The sequence below is a fragment of the Arctopsyche grandis genome, chromosome 4 (assembly GCF_051622035.1).
Source record: "Arctopsyche grandis isolate Sample6627 chromosome 4, ASM5162203v2, whole genome shotgun sequence".
Classification (NCBI taxonomy): domain Eukaryota; kingdom Metazoa; phylum Arthropoda; class Insecta; order Trichoptera; family Hydropsychidae; genus Arctopsyche; species Arctopsyche grandis.
The window spans coordinates 2,535,744-2,554,109 of NC_135358.1; the positions used below are offsets into that span (position 1 = coordinate 2,535,744).

The window sequence follows — 18,366 nt, forward strand, 5'->3', positions numbered from 1 at the left end:
TCCATTTACAGTGAGCACCACATGGTGATATAAAAAAGTAAAATTACAAAAACATCAAGATTAAAAAAAAAGAAAAGAAACAGATAAAGAAAAAGATACAGATAAAGTAAAAAAGAAAAAGAAAAAGAAAGACTATAAGGGTGAAGAAGCAAATCAACCATATATTATTTTCTTCACCTTTGTCCTAAAAATACTAAAAGAGTCACTAGAGAGGTCAGGACAATCATCTAAGCTATTGTAAATACGGCATATACGAACGATTGCACTATTGAAAGAGGTGTTGCTTTGACAAATTGGTGGATAAAAAAGATTTGTGCATCTGGTGAATCGGGCATTAACGTTAAAATTAATCTCACTTAAAACAGATGTGTCAAGAATACCATTAGCAATCTTATATATAATTAACAAACCAGAAACCTTTCTACGCTGAGACAAACTTGCAATATGGAAAAAAGAAAGTCTGTCATTATAAGATGGTAACAGTTTTTTAAGACTAGTCTTATAGGATAAATGGCGCAAAAAACGCTTCTGGATTGTTTCTAAATGCTCAATGTGAGTTTGGTAATAGGGAGACCATATGATTGAGGCATACTCCATATTACTACGAACCAAACTGTAATAGAGTAGAATCAGAGTATGGGGATTCTTAAAGGGGATATGATATGATAATGATTTTTGTTGGTTTACGATCGTTTACGAGATATGAGTGTTTAAAAAAGGTTGTGGCTATTTGCAGGTACTATATCTGCAAATTATTGGCTATTTGCAGGTACTGTATCTGCTACAGGCGCAAAGCCTTCTGCGCATGCGCGTGAACTGTCACTGTCAGCGTGTTTACTGTTGAAATTTTGTTTTAAACCTCTTAAAATTTAGTTCGAACTCGTAAAGTGACGTAGAGTAAAAAATATAATCCAAATTAGTTAATATTATTAATTGTTAGAAAATTATTATCATATACAACGTATAATACCTCTATACATGTAAATCTATTATAATAACGTGCGAAATTTATTTGCCTCATGTATAATGAACGATTGATTAAACAAGTCTAGCATACATTAAATGTAAGAAATTATAATCGGATTATAAGTTCACGCGTATGCGCAGAAGGCTTTGCGCCTGTAGCAGATATAGTACCTGCAAATGGTCACAACCTTAAAAAAAAAAAGCGCAATTTTTACAGTTTTTTGGCTTTTGTGGTCTTTAACTCAAAATCTAGTATTGCTGTGCTCAAAGTGAGTATTGGAATCAATAGTCAGATGTTTTTCCTATTGATTGTGATATTTAATTACTTTAAAATATAATTAATTGTCTAACAAATTTTAAAAGTAAAAAATATATTTTTTTTATTTGCTATTTTGGTTTTACTTGGCTAGTTTTTTTTGTATCTCAAAATATATTTTTTTATATAAAAGTTCTAACTCGAGCGGTAATTGCGATAGAAAGGCTTTCATTGAGTATACATTTGTGACGCTGATAGCGTTGGTGCAAGCGAGATGGCATGTAGTCCACCTCACAGAGTACAGCGGTTGATCAAGAAGCATGTGGCACCTAAAAACTCACACGCGAAATATTGTTCTAACGAGAACTCGAGTGCCAGATGTTCCGTGATAGAGATTTTATTGACTTGCGCGAGATCCCTTTTTTGCGGAATAATCCCTTTACCCTATTACCGTGAGTTGGCGCGTTCTTGATCTCGCACAGAAGCGCGCGAAGGGGACAGAGCGTCGTTTTACACAACCCAAGCGCATTTGTTTGCGCTAACTCTCAGTAACAGACCTGTATATGATATTATTGAGTACAAGTATTTTTGATTATTGAAAACAGGAAAATCAACTGGCATTAATGAATAAAATTCTGATTATTACTTCAGCCCTGGTTATAATGGGAGTGGCCAGTGTAGTGTTGTGGTTCTTCTTATTTGATCTAACTAAACGAAATAGTATTGAAGTCATGGTTATTATAAGATGCTTTAAGGCCGTTGCAAAAAGGTGTGGAACAACAAACGTCAAAGTGACAGTTGAATGTTGCGATGTCGGAAGGAGCGGATGGCGCCGTGGCTTGCGTTGAGGGTGGCGGCGGGGAGACAGGTGTGGAGGGGGCCACTTCCGGTCGTCTGACTTCCGTTTCCTCAGCGGGGACCGATATTTGGCCGGAATTGCTCGTCTCAAGGCCTGGAGTTCGACCGGAATCCATCAAACTCAGTAATTATACCCCTATTATTATTCGACTATTACCCAGCGGACTTTCATGCTGATTCAGACTCATTAAAACCATTGATCATTAAAGTGTACTACTAAACTATAAAGTCACCATAATTACATTTCATAATGATCAAATCAATTAAATATTCATACAACGCCATTGTCATCGGAAAAAAGCGAGTTTTTCATTTCCTTGTATGAAAAACAATATTTTTTATTGTATTGTTATTTTTATTTTTGATCTATGTTATTATATGTATATTGAAAAGAATCAAATGATAGTGTGTTAATAAAATGTCTTCAAGATATATGTACATACATTATATAATATTTCTCAAATTCAGAGAAAATAATAGATGTTTTAAATACATAATGAAATTTACAGTTGTTTTTATTTTATTTTTCGGAAATTTATCAAAAAAATATATATTTATAAATTGCTTTTATGTAAAATTTTCGAAATATAAGACACGTCTAAACACTGACACAAAATTTTGTCATCAATTTATTGATTTAATTATCGATTTTTTAAATTAAAATGAACTATTATTACAAAATGGGTAGTCGAATTAGGTATTTTATATGTATGTTTATAGATTTTATCAATGTATTAAAAAAAATGGTTCCAATTTTTTGGAATAAAATCTAAATATGTATTGAAAAATTTTCAGTTTAATTATTGTATGAATAAGTTTTTGCGTGTCAAGTTTCGCGTACAGAATCATGAATCCCTTTTCAGAGCAAAATCTTATACGAAAAGTTTGAGAGTTGCGTCAACAGATGGCGCTTTTACATCCCCTTCTTTGTATTGATCTGTTGCTTCCACCCCTCCCAGAGTATGCGAGAAGCATGTCTATGTACTTGCTGAAAATCAATAATGTTATGAGTCAACACGGTCGCTTGTGCCGTGTCGTATTCTTGCATTTCTCGCATTCCTCTAAAGCTACCTTTGGCAACTGACTGCATTTCCCGACACAAACTACACCCTCAGCAAACAGTGCACCCTCGAAACAAAGAATCCACCATCGAAATAAAGAATAGCTCAAAGTTGACATTTCAATATGTCTCCTGTCATATTGCAAGTGAAAATAATTCCACTATACGTTGACTCGCAGTGATGTGTGTTTAATTCGCGTGCTTTACATTCACATATAGTGAGACTATAAATATCGTTTTTGGCTGAAGGAGTTTCTCTTCAGCTCGGCGCTCGCTTCTACCTTTTAATTTGCAAGCGTTAGCACAGTCGTATATCTTCAATGCGTTCTTTGGCGACTTCGGGAGACTCTCCCCTGGAAGGCGAAACATCAGTGCCGGTGGGTTCATCAGATCCTGACATGGCCGGCGCACAGGACACCATCTATCTGTGCAACTTTCGCGTGTCCGTCGACGGCGAATGGCTCTGCCTGAAAGAACTTCAAGACGTCGACATGCAAGAGTCGTATTCGCAGGCCGATCAGGTCACCTCACCCGAAGATCAAACGTCTCCGATAATCGGTATTGTTTCAATATACATACAACTCGTTCGTCTTCACAATTTCCAGCCCCTGCATACTTTTCATCGGACATTCACGTGCAATGTTAGTCCATATGTATATATTTTGCCTTTCTTTGTTTGTAGATCGCGATCCCGTCGTTATCGAGCGTAGTAATTTAGTCAACATTTCAAAGCTGGTTGTGAAAGAACTGATTGAACAATCACTACGCTATGGCCGTATGCTGGACACGGATCACCTTCCGTTGAGGCACTTTTTCATCGTCCTGGAACATGTATTGCGACATGGTCTGAAACCGAAAAAGGTATTATCTGTATGTATTCATAAAATACAGCATTTTGATAAAGATTATCAATTGTAGTATTTTTTTTTTTTACTTTATTAACGTATCATTTATATTGTATTATTTATAAATAACCTGTTTAAACTCACTATCAAATGTAAATATAATAAATGCATTCATATTATGTCAAGTGTTTGGCATTTTATGTTTCATTTAAATAATATTTACCTATAGAATGTTTTATCATGTATACTTTATTTCATTTACTAAGGCATTGTGGAGATGTTATATTTTATTACAATCAATGTACACGCGTCATTACAGATCGCTCCAATACGACGAGTGTACGAGAACGGTCAGACAACGTATACAATACGTTCAATAAACATCGAATACAATAATTAATCAAGTACAGAAATAATAATCATAGAGACATATATGGATTATTTTTAGATTTTGTGCACAATTATTATTACAATTTTTATACACATAATAAACACGAAATTATAGAGACATCTATAGATTTCAGATTTCTGTGCATAATTTTTACAAATTATGTATACAGGAAAATGATCTATTACTAATTTTCAGAAATCGTTTCAACAATGATCAGATAAAATTGGCAAACTCTGATAGAGAAACGATCAATTTGGAGTCACAAATCCCCAAATCTAACCAGCAGTTTGGTGAATCGAACTAGTGATCGCAGTGGTGCTAAATATATATGCTATCATTAAGCCAAACTGCTGGCTTATATATGTATATATAATAGCGCTATTCTGAGTGTGTAATATAACGCTCGCCGTACTATAATAGTCGTTTCGATTCGACATATGTACATATGTACGTCACAGTTAAAACACTGCCAACAAAAACATAATAACAGATCAACAAAAAACTTCTATATATACTGTTTGCTACCAATGTTTCTTCTAGGGAAATAAGTATCTGATAATTTAGCGCCATATATTGAATATTTATTTAATTAATTAATTTTTCTATTGTTTATATGTAGGTAGGTAGGTATTTTTACCATTTTTTTTTCATATTAAACAATTAATATATAAATATTAAATTAAATATATTTAAAAGGTATTTGATAAAAATACGACCGCGTGCGAATCAAACACAGGACTGACAAATTTCTTTTATTTATTTTTTTATTTAATAACTCAATATGCCATAACCCATGCGATGATATTTCATCGGGCACAACACTAGTAATAGTATAAATTTGCTACCTCTTTTTTTACATTACACTAATTGTTTATATTTTTCATTATAAGTACGTACATATGATGTTTCCTTCTCATAACATCGGAGAAGGAAACATCATATCGTCATATACATCGGAGGGCAGAGAAATGTAATATTAATAGAAGTGGCTTGAGGTGTTCTTTTGTTGTCAAGTGACATTCTGTCCACGGACAGATCTAAATAATTTTAGCATCAGTCGTATTTGACGCTTGGTGCTCGACGTATGTCCGATAAAAACGTCTCTGCTTGTTTATATTACTCGCAAGATGGGCAAGCATCGGTAAAAATTGCACAATACATTCAGAAACACACAACAAACAACATGGGATACATTTTTATAAGTAAATTGATCCGATTGTTTTCCGTGCGATGTAGCGTATTTATAGAGACGTTTATTTATTCGTAAGGGCCCCTCTATTCTTATTACATCTATCTGTTAAGAATCCATAAAATATTGCCTTGTTTGTTTGACTTTCCGCCCCCCACTCGTTTTGTGATATTTTAATTGTTTAAACGCCTATAACTTTATCTTTTTCACACTATATCTTATAAAATTTGTATTATTTTATTCAACCAATCAATCTATGTATGTACACTCGTCATTACAGATCGCTCCAATGCGACGAGTGTACTATAAAGATCAAGAAACACACACAATTATTACATAATTCGAAATTATACATGACATCTATGGTCAAATATAGCAAACATCGTATACAATACGATCAACAAACATTTATACAATAATACGAATTTTTCATACTACATACAATCATCCACAGAGACATCTATCGAGAGAAACCCGGCGAACCTTGATATATAACATAATAAATCAAGATTTCGCGAGAGAAATGGGGAGGGAAAGCCAATTTTGCAGGAATAGTTTCAATGAAAATCAGAAAAATTGACAAACTCTGATAGGAAACGATTGAACTGGTCACAAACCAAGGTCTGCAACCAGTGCAACTCGAACTGACCATAGCAAGATATGATAATGTAACCACGCTGCTGGTTATTTGACTGTCATAATAGATACATTGATCAATGTTGCAAAGCTCCACAGTGCCTTCATAAATTAAATTGAATATTAATTTACTATTGTTTTATTATTATCAGGGACTACTCGGCCCTAAGAAAGAGCTGTGGGACATTTTACAAATGGTAGAGAAGTTTGCTCCCGAAGCTCAAGATATTACGGCCAGTGTAAGAGATTTACCAACCGTCAGGTATTTCAAAGTCAATTTTGATTTGTATTATTTCTTCAAATGAGCATCATTGACTTAGCATTCTGCCGTATTCTAGAACTGCAATGGGCAGAGCTAGAGCTTGGTTGCGTTTAGCTTTGATGCAGAAAAAGCTTGCCGATTATCTACGTGTGTTGTTGGAGCATCGTGATCAGGCTCTTGCTGAATATTTTGAACCGCATGCTCTCGTGCTCAGCGACGAAGCTGTCGTCATCATGGGCCTGCTTCTCGGATTAAACGTCATCGATTGTAATCTGTGTGTCAAGGTTAGTGGTTTTCTTCAGTTTGTTTACTATTTTTTAACTTACTTATACCGTGTTGATAAATTTTTAATTATGGGATACAGGAAGAAGATTTAGATAGTCAACAAGGCGTAATAGATTTTTCATTGTACTTGAGAGGTTCCGGAAACGAAGCTAACGACTCTCCGGGACCACAACCACAACCACCTGGTCCACATCGTCGACAAATTGCCGCTGTTTTAGATCAGAAGAACTACATAGAAGAATTGAATAGACATTTGAAGTAAATATTAATTGATTTGTGAGTGAATTTGAGGCAAACTTGTCGCATATTGTTAAATTGTTTTGTATTTTAGTGCGACTGTGGCTAATTTACAAGCCAAAGTGGAGGCTTTGACAACGACAAACGCTCTTATGAAAGAAGATCTAGCTATTTCGAAAAATAATATGATACAGTTGTACGAGGAAAATAACCAATTAAAACATGCTTTAGGTATTTAATTTACGTACTATATTATTGTGTCTGTTATATTAATATGCAACTTATTGAATCTTATTATTCAAGGACAAGATTTACATCCTCGCGATAATAGATTGAGAATAACTGAAATTCACTCCAATGAAGATGAGGTATTTTAGTGTTTGTCTAATGTTTTTATATTAATTTTTGTTGTATATTAATACCACTGTTACGTTGCTATTAAAGGAGAAAGTCAGCAACAAAAGTTCAAACAGTGAAAAGGAGAAGGAAACTGAGAAAGAATCAGAAAGTGAACTGCATAAAGTAGCCGAAGAAGAAAAAAGCAAACGCCGTGAATTGCAAAAAGAACTTGAACTCCAGGTTACTTAAATGCTATTTTAAATCATATCGATTGTGTTTATTAGATTTGAAATGATTGTTTTGTTTTTTATAAATATGTTTCAAGATGTGTTTGAAAGCTGAAATGGAAGTTGCGATGAAACTTCTGGAAAAAGACATTCACGATAAGCAAGATACTATCGTTTCATTGCGACGACAACTGGACGATATCAAACTTATTAATTTAGAAATGTATCGTAAACTTCAGGTAATTTAATGATTTTCTATTTTTTTTGTTGTTGTTTACTATTAAGGTTGAATTTGTGATTTTATAATACAATATATTTACACCTTGATTATTGTAGCATGTATCAAATATGTATTTAGCAATGTTCTCGTATCGTAGATGTTTAATACGTTTTTAAATATAAGTTTATCATAATGTTTATTCTTTGACGCATTATTTACAATTGTACACCATTCATGTATTCATAAATATAAGTAATTTTTGATTTTTACTTTTACTGTATTTACCGTCATTTTTTTATCTTCATACTTTTAATATCACTTCATCCTAAAAAAGCACGATAAAAAATATTTTTCTTCACATACATATATCTTCATATAATGTACATTCTAGGAATAGTAGATGTACATATGCATGGAGAATATAAATGCTGTGCACATCAAACTTTATCTTTATCGTTCTAGAGTATGTATTTATTACATTCTAAAAAATTTTTAAATGTCTTCAATCCCACAGACTACTCAATCAAGATGTTAGGTTTTTGTTTTATTCATTTTTGACTTTATATACGTCAAATTACTTCTTTGTAATGGTGCTGATTCCGGAATAATATTTTGTAGAACTGTGTGTGTTGGGATATTTTAAACAATATTTATTTATCGGTACATTTAATTCTTTGCAAATAGTTTATGGCTGATTCATATATTCTTTTCAGCATGAAAAAATTTAAGTTTTAATGCATATATATAATATATAAGTAGAGACACGTATTTTGGGCATCTATTTTTATCAATTTTAGCATTTTCATTTTGCATTTTAGAGTTTTAGGGCATTAAAAATGTTCAATTTTAGCGTCTATTTAGCATCTGTTTTTATGAAGAGTTTAATTTTAAATAAACAATTTCTAAGAATTTTAATAAAATGTATATATGTACATATATAATATTTAAAGACAACACAACAATTAAAAAATAATAGAAAAATTCAAAAATGTTTTGTAATTAAAATTACAAAGAAAAAAACAAAGACAAAGAACATGAATATAAAAATACAAAGACACAAAATATGAATATAAAAATATAATGCCAATTAAAATTTATTAAAAGTCAACATCGAGCATATTTCGTGCGACGATCGGTAACAATGGTATTGTATTTACTAAAATACCTTTCAGCATCCTCAGTATTGACGGGACACCAAATAGATTTTAGAGCTGCAAAACCAAACTCTTCATATTCCATTTTTGTTCCCATTATAATAGCAATATATCCGGCGTGGATTCACTTTTTATATTCTCTATTAATTGTCTAAAAGAGTGATGATATCCTTTCAAACATTGAGCCTCTGTTAATACATTAAACAATGGCAGGTTTTTAAAAAACAAAACTGTTTATTTTAAACATTAACATTAGATTTTGTAGCTGCCACAGATGGATTGAATAGTTTACTCAATGTTTGGAGGAATAGATCTGTTTCATTTAGCCTCGAATGCGATTCTAGTTTTAAGACGCTTTTTTGGGCAGTCTTTTGGATACATAACTCCAACTGTCTTCTTTTATTTACAGTAGTAGACAAAAGCAGTTGCTTGATTTCGACAGGAAAAATACCGTCTATGGTAACTGCAAGCTCTGTTTTATCTCCTCAATTTTTCCAAATAGTAAATGGGCAAAGGGATAGGAAGACCCTTCTAAATTATCTATTAATTTTATAAATTTTATGCAAATTTCTCTATTCGCATATTTTACGAATTTTAGCATCTATTGAGCATTTATGGCAAAATGCCCAAAATACGTGTCTCTATATTTAAGGTATAGGAAGCCGCCCGATACTTGTCTGATGTTTGTAGAAAAATACATTAAAAATGTAAAGCATTTGAAAATAATTATGAAACTGATGATCCTGAGGGATCATTACCTACATATATATGTACATCTTTCATCTCATACTTGTCATCTTAATCTTGATATGCCATATGTCATTCATTCCCGGTCATTCAATTACTGTATAGTTAATGATCATTATTCATTTATTTACTTATTGCATTTGTTTAACCATTAATAATTAATTTTGCTCTGCTTTAATTCATCGTTCCATCAAAAATTAATACAAAGCATATTAATTATTTCGTTTTTAATTTATAATAAAATTTTTAGCTTAGATTTTAATTATTTTTAATCACTTTTCGTGTCCCATTAAGCATTTAAATTTTTTTTTACTTTATTATATGCATGCATTTACCTGTTCTATAAAATATCCTCTATCAAAATAATTTTCAATCAGATTCTTTGGGGCTTTTTATCTAAAACACTTATTACAAATTTGAAATATATACATAAAATGAATGATTTTTGGATACATACTGTATTTTATTATGTTAGTCTTTTGGAAACAGATTTTTTTTATTAATTTGTAGTACGTACTGGGAATACATATTTAGATCTGATATCTTTATTTTTGTAAATAAAATGATTATAATTGTTGTAAATAAAAATATAAATTCGTTGGGGTGTTTTCTTGTCATAAAATAATAGCCTTATTTAAGAAATATATTTTCGTCAAATTAATTTTTATACTAATAATATTTGGCTTCATAAATGTTGGAATGAAGGAATGCGAATCGGAACTGACACAGAAGGGCGAAATGGTATCGCGTTTGCAGTCAAAAGCGGAGCAAATCGGTAAGATTCTGAACAACTTAGAAAAGTACAATCATCTTATAAATCAAGAGAACGACGGGAAGGCAGCAAAAACGCCCACTTCAGCCGGTCTTGAAAAGAATCTCAAATCTCCACAAGGCGATGGAAAATCTAGGAGTAACAACTCTCACCACAGCTTGGACAATACGAAAGTTTTGAAATGCAAAGAAAACGAAGGTCAACCGCCCAGTAAAAAGATGGACTTAAAAGAAATACCTCCATTTAAATCAAAAATAAAAAAGAACGACGACACTACTGCTTCTTCAGCTGATGCAAATCCTCTTGCTATGTAATACACGAGAGCTTAGTCATAATTGTTAGTAAAATAGTCATTTATAGCGTAAATTCTACACATGTGTGTTATTGAATTTTAATTTGTCAAAAAAAAAGTGTCGCAAGTTCCTTACAATTGTGTTAAATAACGTTGTATATATACCCAATATTCTAAATTGATAATTTTAAGTCATAGTATATATGTATTTGCATAGTTGTTTCTAGTCAATTTTTTTTATTTACAATTTATTATGATCGTGGCTATTTGCAGGTACTATATCTGCGAATTATTGACTATTTGCAGGCACTTTATCTGTGAATTATTGGCTATTTGCAGGTACTATATCTGCGACAGGCGCAAAGTCTTCTGCACATGGCGTGAACTTATAATCTGATTATAATTTCTTACATTTAATGTATGCTAGACTTGTTTAATCAATCGTTCATTATACATGAGGCAAATAAATTTCGCACGTTGATATAATAGATTTATATCATTTAGCTAGTTCGCGGCTTGTACTTGTATGTACATAGGTATTATACGTTGTATATGATAATAATTCTCTAACAATTCATAATATTAACTAATTTGGATTATATTTTTTACTTTACGAGTTCTAACTAAATTTTAAGCGACTTAAAACAAAATTTTAACAGTAAACAAACTGACAGTGACAGTTCACGCGCATGCGCAGAAGGCTTTGCGCCTGTTGCAGATATAGTACCTACAAATAGCCAATAATTCGCAGATTTAGTACCTGCAAATAGCCAATAATTCGCAAATATAGTACCTGCAAATAGCCACAACCTTAATTAAATGTATTGTGTTCTTTTTACTTTATTTTTCGATATACATAAGCATTGGTCTTTTGAAAATGGTTATATATAATTTCTATAAAATTAATTTGAACTACTCAAATGTATTTTAAGTCACATATCACATAATTTTTTGTGTTTTTTGCTATTTTATAAAAATGCAAATTAATATAAATAATCAATATATAATATGTATAATAATTAAATTTCAAAAATATAATTAATATCATTAAAGAATTGAATGCGATTTTCAAAAGTTTATTTTTGCAACGTATTATTGTATGTATTATATTATATAATATTAAAAAATGGCGGGTAAAAATATTTCTAGTCTAATAAGATGTAATTTCAATGTCTTGTATTGTTATAAGTATTTGAATAAATTTAGGAATTATGAATATTGAGTATATGGAGAAGAGAAAATACCGTTGCACGTCGTAAATTATTTAAAAAAAAAAGCATTATTTATCGTTTCTTTTATGGTTAAAATTGATTGTTTTAGGTGTGCGAAAGTTCGTTGAAACATAAGACAGAAGTGATTACGAAATTGGAAGAAAAGACTGAATCTATGGGAAAAACTATTGAACATCTTGATGAAAAGTAGGTTATATCTATTTTTCTGTATGTCTGGTATATTTATTTTGGTTAAATATAAATACATATATTGGTGCTTACAAATTCAAATAATAAAGATGACTGTTTGAATTATTATTTCGATGTTTGTTTGTTTGCTTTCGATGTCAGGCTTGGAATTATTGCACACAAGATAGATAAACAATTCGTTGTACAATATTTAGTACGGCACTGATTTTTTGGCTGGTAAATATATATAGTATACATGTGTAATAGGTACGCGCGCATTTGCAAACATTGTGTGCGTATATATTTCTATATATTCATACTTTAAAGAGTCTACATACATAATAATGTGCACTTATTATACTTTTTTATGTACCATGTGAAAGCATACCAAATACAATGATGAAAATAAACAATGTCTAAAATACGACGCTCTCTGTGCCGAATGATTCTTGTCGTTGATTCCTCTAAAGTACCAAATGTGTAATATGCAGTGTTGAGTTTCAAATGGTCTGGAATGGTAATTGAAGATAGATATTATAGTGAAATATATAGTGAACTTTGAAGTTGAGTGGACAAATTGAACTGTTTTGAGTGTTTGCACGTCGGATTATGTGATTTTTGATGGTAACAAAATGAATTAATAGGGAACAAAACGACACTTCTAAATATTAATTTATATTTTCGATATGAAGAATAGTTGTAAGTTATATATTTATTGCATTGCGTGATTGTATTGTGGATTGAAATGGAAAACTTGTTCCGTTTCGGGCTCGTATTATGGAACTTTTATTAAATTTAAAAATACAGTATATATAGATAATTGATCTCTTTGTCTAGATATAAGGCCAAATTTACTTACTAGTTATTATATTTTAAATGGCGTGTCTAGTCAGCGATGATCGTGAAGCAGATTGTTGATTTAGATTGTGTGTATTTCTTGTATATGATCCGAGTCAACAATTTGCTTCATTGATATGTATAATTTTTTCTTCAATTACTATTTATCGGAACGTGTAATTAAGATGTTGGCAAACCTATCGATTAAATTGTGTTTAGTTTACGTTGACATTGCGTTAAATATATTGTAATATTTATTTGTGATATTAATGTATTTCATTTATTGTAAGTGATGAATATTAAACAGTATTTTATATATGTATAAGAGTGTGTCAAGTATTTTTTTTATAAATATACGATGAAAACAACACTTTCTTCTATGCTAAAAAAATGATCAATGATAGAAAAATGTAGTTCATATTATATTATATGTATGTATATGTAGACAAATATATGCACAGCTTTTGGTGTTAACATGTTTAACCCGTACATGTCTAAGATACATGAAAATCAATTGAATCTAAGCAGTGCTCTGCATATAAACTGTTTATATATGAATTTTTCCGATTTGATGGGCGTAAATTTTATAACATACATATTTAAAAGCAACAATTTTTTCACATAACCTCAATTTTGATACACTGCTTGTAGCCTTGTTCAAATGATGAATTAATACAGCAATAATCGGCTAATAACTTTGAAGTGCACACATATAAGATCTATATTAAATCTATTTAAAATTAAATAGAAAGGAAACTTTCAATATTTATAAATATTTAATGTAGAAATGTATCTTTTTTGCCAAAGTATTTTTATAGACGATCAATTACACATTCACAATTATATACATATATATATATATATATATATATATATATATATATATATATATATATATATATATATATATATATATATATATATATATATATATATATATATATATTAATATATTGAGCATTTATTTTGTTTTTTTACAATATATTCGTTTTATATGAATAATATGAACAGTCATGTATTTCGATTTTTAACTTTACATAGCTATTATATTTATTGTGTATTTTTAAAACAATTTCATCCATGCTTTTTCTTTTCTGTTCCATTGTTTTGTATAATATGTAGTAACGTGCATAAATATTTGCTTTATCAAATTTAATCCATTACAAATGTGTAGTTGACTAATATTGAGTCCAGTGTGGATCAAGATTTTGTCAGTGGTAGTCAAATAAAGGGCAGCTTAATAATTGATTATTCATATGCAAATTGTTATTTAAAAATCTCATTGTTGATATTTAACTATTTCAATATTTGATTTGACGAATGTATTGAACTGATTTTTACTTTTTAAAATATTACTTAACTTAATATAATTTATATAGTCATATAAGCATCATAATTGTGCTTCGACTTATTGTTCTGCGAAATGGATTTGTTGACAGCTTTTTGTAATATTGATTGTTTGTAATAAATTTATATGCATAAAATTAAAGTTTTTTAATTGATTACACTATTTATGTATTTATATTTTTATTTTAAGTAGCTTAGATTATGTTGTTTATTGTTTCATTTTTATTTATGTTTTATACTATCTTTATTATTATTTTGCTTCATATTGTTTAAAGCTAGTTTATATTTTTATTTTTGTAATTATTTTTATTTATTATAATGCTTTCACACCAGTATCATTATTCCACATATTATTATTGTTTTATCTGAGAAAGAGCGAAGAATTAATGATAATATTAAATTTATTTGTAATTAGAATTGTAAAATTTTAAATTTTATATTCTTGGTTTGCCAATATCTTAGTTGCTTTATTTTATTATATATTATTCCTTTTTATTATATACAAAAAAAAATTATGCACTCAATTATTATATAAACACAACTAAAAAAAACAATACACTGAATAAAGTATAATTTGCCATCGCTATCTGAAGAGAGAAATTATGACTATAATTTACAACTATCTAACAATGCAATTAAGTCGATATAACTTATTATTGTATGAAAGTTTATTCGAAAATTAATATTTGGACTTTGAATATTATGTGAGGAATGGGATTCAATGGAAATTTTTAGTGTAAATGTAAGAAAAAACTGAAATAACTTCACTATTAGGTTTGAAATTTCAATTCCTGCATGATATTGATATTTATGATATGTTATATTGTCAAGAATGTTAATATTTTTTTACCAAATCTTAGATTGAAGTCTGAAAAAGAGGGACGTATTAAAGGCGAAGAAGCCGTAAGGGCACTTGGCGGAAGAACTGCGGAAGCTGAGAGGTCAGCTGTTGCTGCTGAAAGCGACCTACGCATTGAACGGGAATGGAGAGTTGCTTTGCAGGTGTGGATTCTAAAATGAATTTTACTTTTATGATGAAATGTTGTAAATTGAACGTAATTTTCATTACAGGAAACAATGATGAGTGACCGAGAAAAAATTTCCGAGTTAAATCAAACGATTCAAGAAATGAAATCGGTTGAAACTGTAAGTGTTTTTACTTTATCTATGTACGTAGTAACAATAGATGAAGTTTTGTGATCATGCGAAAATTTGAACTCATGATTTTGACTGATTCGAACTCAGAATCGATCACTGATCACGTTTACATGATCTAGAAAAAATGTGTGTATGTGTGTTTGTGTATTTTGGGGATTTTTTGAAGTTAGTTAGTCTTATCGAACTGAAACTTAGTATCGGTTACTGAAATTCTTATTGATACGACGTAAATTTTTTTCTAATTTTTAAGTTGACCTGAAATGATACCTCCCCTTATATGTACATAGGTGTCTTCTTTTTCTTAAGTTTTTGAATTCCATTATCTCCCAAACCGCTAAACCAACAAGACTGAATATTTTACATGTAATAGAAATTATAAATTTTATACCTTAATATTGTGATGAAATAAAAATAATAAAAAATCACTAAATTTAATAAACTGGAAGTGGGATTTTTTCGTCTTAGAAAGGTCAAAAATTTTGTGGCCACTATTTTTCCGGTTCCGCGACAAATCATTCCCGGACCTTTGACTCAACGGCGTTACGCGCACGACATTTCACTCACGCCACAACTCGCTCACGGACATTACACTCGCATAATAAACCGCTCACGCGACATTACGCTCACAGAATTATTGAAATAACGTACAAGAACGTTATTTTTTACACAATATTTATTCCAAAACACAATTAAACGTATCGTGACGAATTAACACACTATTCTATCACAGATAATAGAATAATTCTTGTGTAAAAAAATAACGTTTTTGTACGTTATTTTAATAATTCCGTGAGCGTAATGTCACGCGAGTGATTTGTCCCGTGAGCGATTTATCTGTGACTGTAATGTCCGTGAGCGATTTGTCGCGTGAGTGATTTATCGCGTGCGTGATTTATATGTGAGTGTAATGTCCGTGAGCCAGCTCTCATAACCGGTATGTGTGAGCGTGTTTGTATGTTTAATTATCGAATTTTGTTTTGTGACGTTCTTATATTCCTCAAATACATATATAAAGTCATGGGTTGGTCACATTCGAATTTTTTTTACATCGTTTAAAATGTATTGCACACAACTGTAAATTGTAATTTTTATACAGAAAAATGCTGCTTTGGAAGAAGAATTGGATGCTTTACGTAAACAATTTGCCGAAGCACAGATTGCTCTTGAAGAAGTGGGAGACGCTCTCAGTTCCGATAAGTTAAAAGTGGCCGAACTGATGGAACGTGTTGAAGGTAATGAAGTTACTAAAAAAGAAGATCTTGGAAAGAATAATAAGGCTGGCTGGGCTAGCGATAGTCAAGCGGTGAGGTGTAAAGCGTGTGATAAAGATTTCAATCTGACGAGGCGAAAGGTACGTTAACTTATATTCCAAGTCCATAATTAATCTGGTATATGATTCTTAGTGTTATTTATTTTGCAGCATCATTGCAGACGATGTGGAGAAATATTTTGCGGAGCTTGTAGCGAGACATCAGTTGCATTGGAAGGTCGTAGTCGTCCTGTACGTGTGTGTGACAAATGTAGTCAAACCCTTTCTAGGTCATGAGATTAATAAAAGACAAGTACAAATTTGATAACTCTCACTCGATAAAAAATAATATTAACCTTTCGGCTGCCAAACTATGATATGTCGTCGTTCGTAGCTTATTGACGACGTGACAAGTACGAAAATTGAGACATTTTTAAATCATTTTGTAGGAGTCATTATTTTTGTCTAGTTTAAATGCAGTTTTGAGGAATACTTTCAAAAAAGTAGTACTGCAATGAGTCAACGATCCGTCTGGCGGTCTTGGACCACCTTCAAAATGCCTCGGCAAGGTTTAAATTGTCACTTGATCTCCCGCCGATTTCCATTCCAATACAAAATGATACGATCTATGAAAGTTTTTTTGCTTGTCGGGTTTCAACATTGAATTATATACGTATGAATAGCGGAAATAAAAAGAGCTCAAGTGCCAAAACATCCAAAATCGGTTTTATGCCAGAAATACGTCCAGCAAATGCTTTAAATTATGGTCCAAGTCCCCAAAATCGTTTTATAATAGTGTACATATGTCAAAAGCAAGTTTGTATTGCTCATACAATTGTTATGCAATGCATTGAAAAAAAGGTCTGTTACTGAGAGTTGGCGCGTTCTCATACTAAAATGGCACTTAGATCCTTTTTTTATTTCTGGTATTTATATTATGATTGTGATTTTAACTATGAATCTGATGTGTTTGCTTATGATTTGTAATGGGTGTGCGCTAAATTTCGTCAATGTTTTGCTTGCGATGCATCGATTTGCTAATTAAGTATTTTAAATTAATATTTACCGTCTTGATGATGCATTTTTGGCGACGTGTTGACTTTCCGAAATATATTGCACACCTTCGTATGCACACTACCGTGTGTATAATTTGTGATCTGCAGGTGTCTACTTTTTATACCAAGTGGTGCTAAATTTAAATCCTATGTTTTATACAATTTATATGGTCTGTATATGTATTTAAGGCTGGTTTAATTTTGTTTTATTAAAAATGACCGTGTTTGTATGAAAGGGGAGTTATTGTGTTCTGAAAGTTTAGTCAATTTTTCATATTTTGCTATGTATATAGTGATTGCATGTGTATATTTTGATGTGTACGGAACTAAATGAAGCAATAACTTGAATTTCCTTATTTATTTTAGTATTAAAACATTTTTTTAATACATATGTACAAATTGGATAGTCTACGTTTACAAAGTATGTTGCAAGTCTTTGATTGAAATCTAAACGTATAAAAAGATAAATATTTATTATGAGATAAATACAATAATAATGCATAAATACAATAGAACATGTTACATTTCAAACCAAATTTGCTATTCTAGATAGTTATGTATCATCATTAGTTCATGATCTTTCA

At 30.8% G+C, this 18,366-nt stretch overlaps 2 protein-coding genes across 4 annotated transcripts in view; both read left to right on the plus strand.

The window, feature by feature from the left end:
* LOC143910435 (uncharacterized) overlaps positions 1 to 18,366 on the plus strand; it is a 448,390-nt gene that overhangs the window by 147,839 nt on the left and 282,185 nt on the right. The gene's annotated exons all lie outside the window — the stretch shown is intronic.
* LOC143910431 (RUN and FYVE domain-containing protein 2) lies at positions 637 to 17,067 on the plus strand. 3 transcript variants are annotated; one of them, XM_077428898.1, is made up of 14 exons: positions 637 to 2,204; positions 3,823 to 4,001; positions 6,354 to 6,463; positions 6,540 to 6,747; positions 6,828 to 7,006; positions 7,080 to 7,216; positions 7,289 to 7,353; positions 7,430 to 7,564; positions 7,650 to 7,790; positions 12,057 to 12,154; positions 15,181 to 15,322; positions 15,392 to 15,466; positions 16,575 to 16,829; positions 16,899 to 17,067. In XM_077428898.1, exons 1-14 carry the CDS (start codon positions 2,033 to 2,035, stop codon positions 17,022 to 17,024), a joined length of 2,022 nt encoding a protein of 673 aa, XP_077285024.1. In that variant the 5' UTR covers positions 637 to 2,032; the 3' UTR covers positions 17,025 to 17,067. The 3 variants fall into 3 exon arrangements, with proteins under 3 accessions (XP_077285024.1, XP_077285023.1, XP_077285022.1); XM_077428897.1 differs by having other exon boundaries at positions 1,828 to 2,204; positions 3,823 to 4,010; XM_077428896.1 differs by lacking the exon at positions 637 to 2,204 and adding an exon at positions 3,089 to 3,698.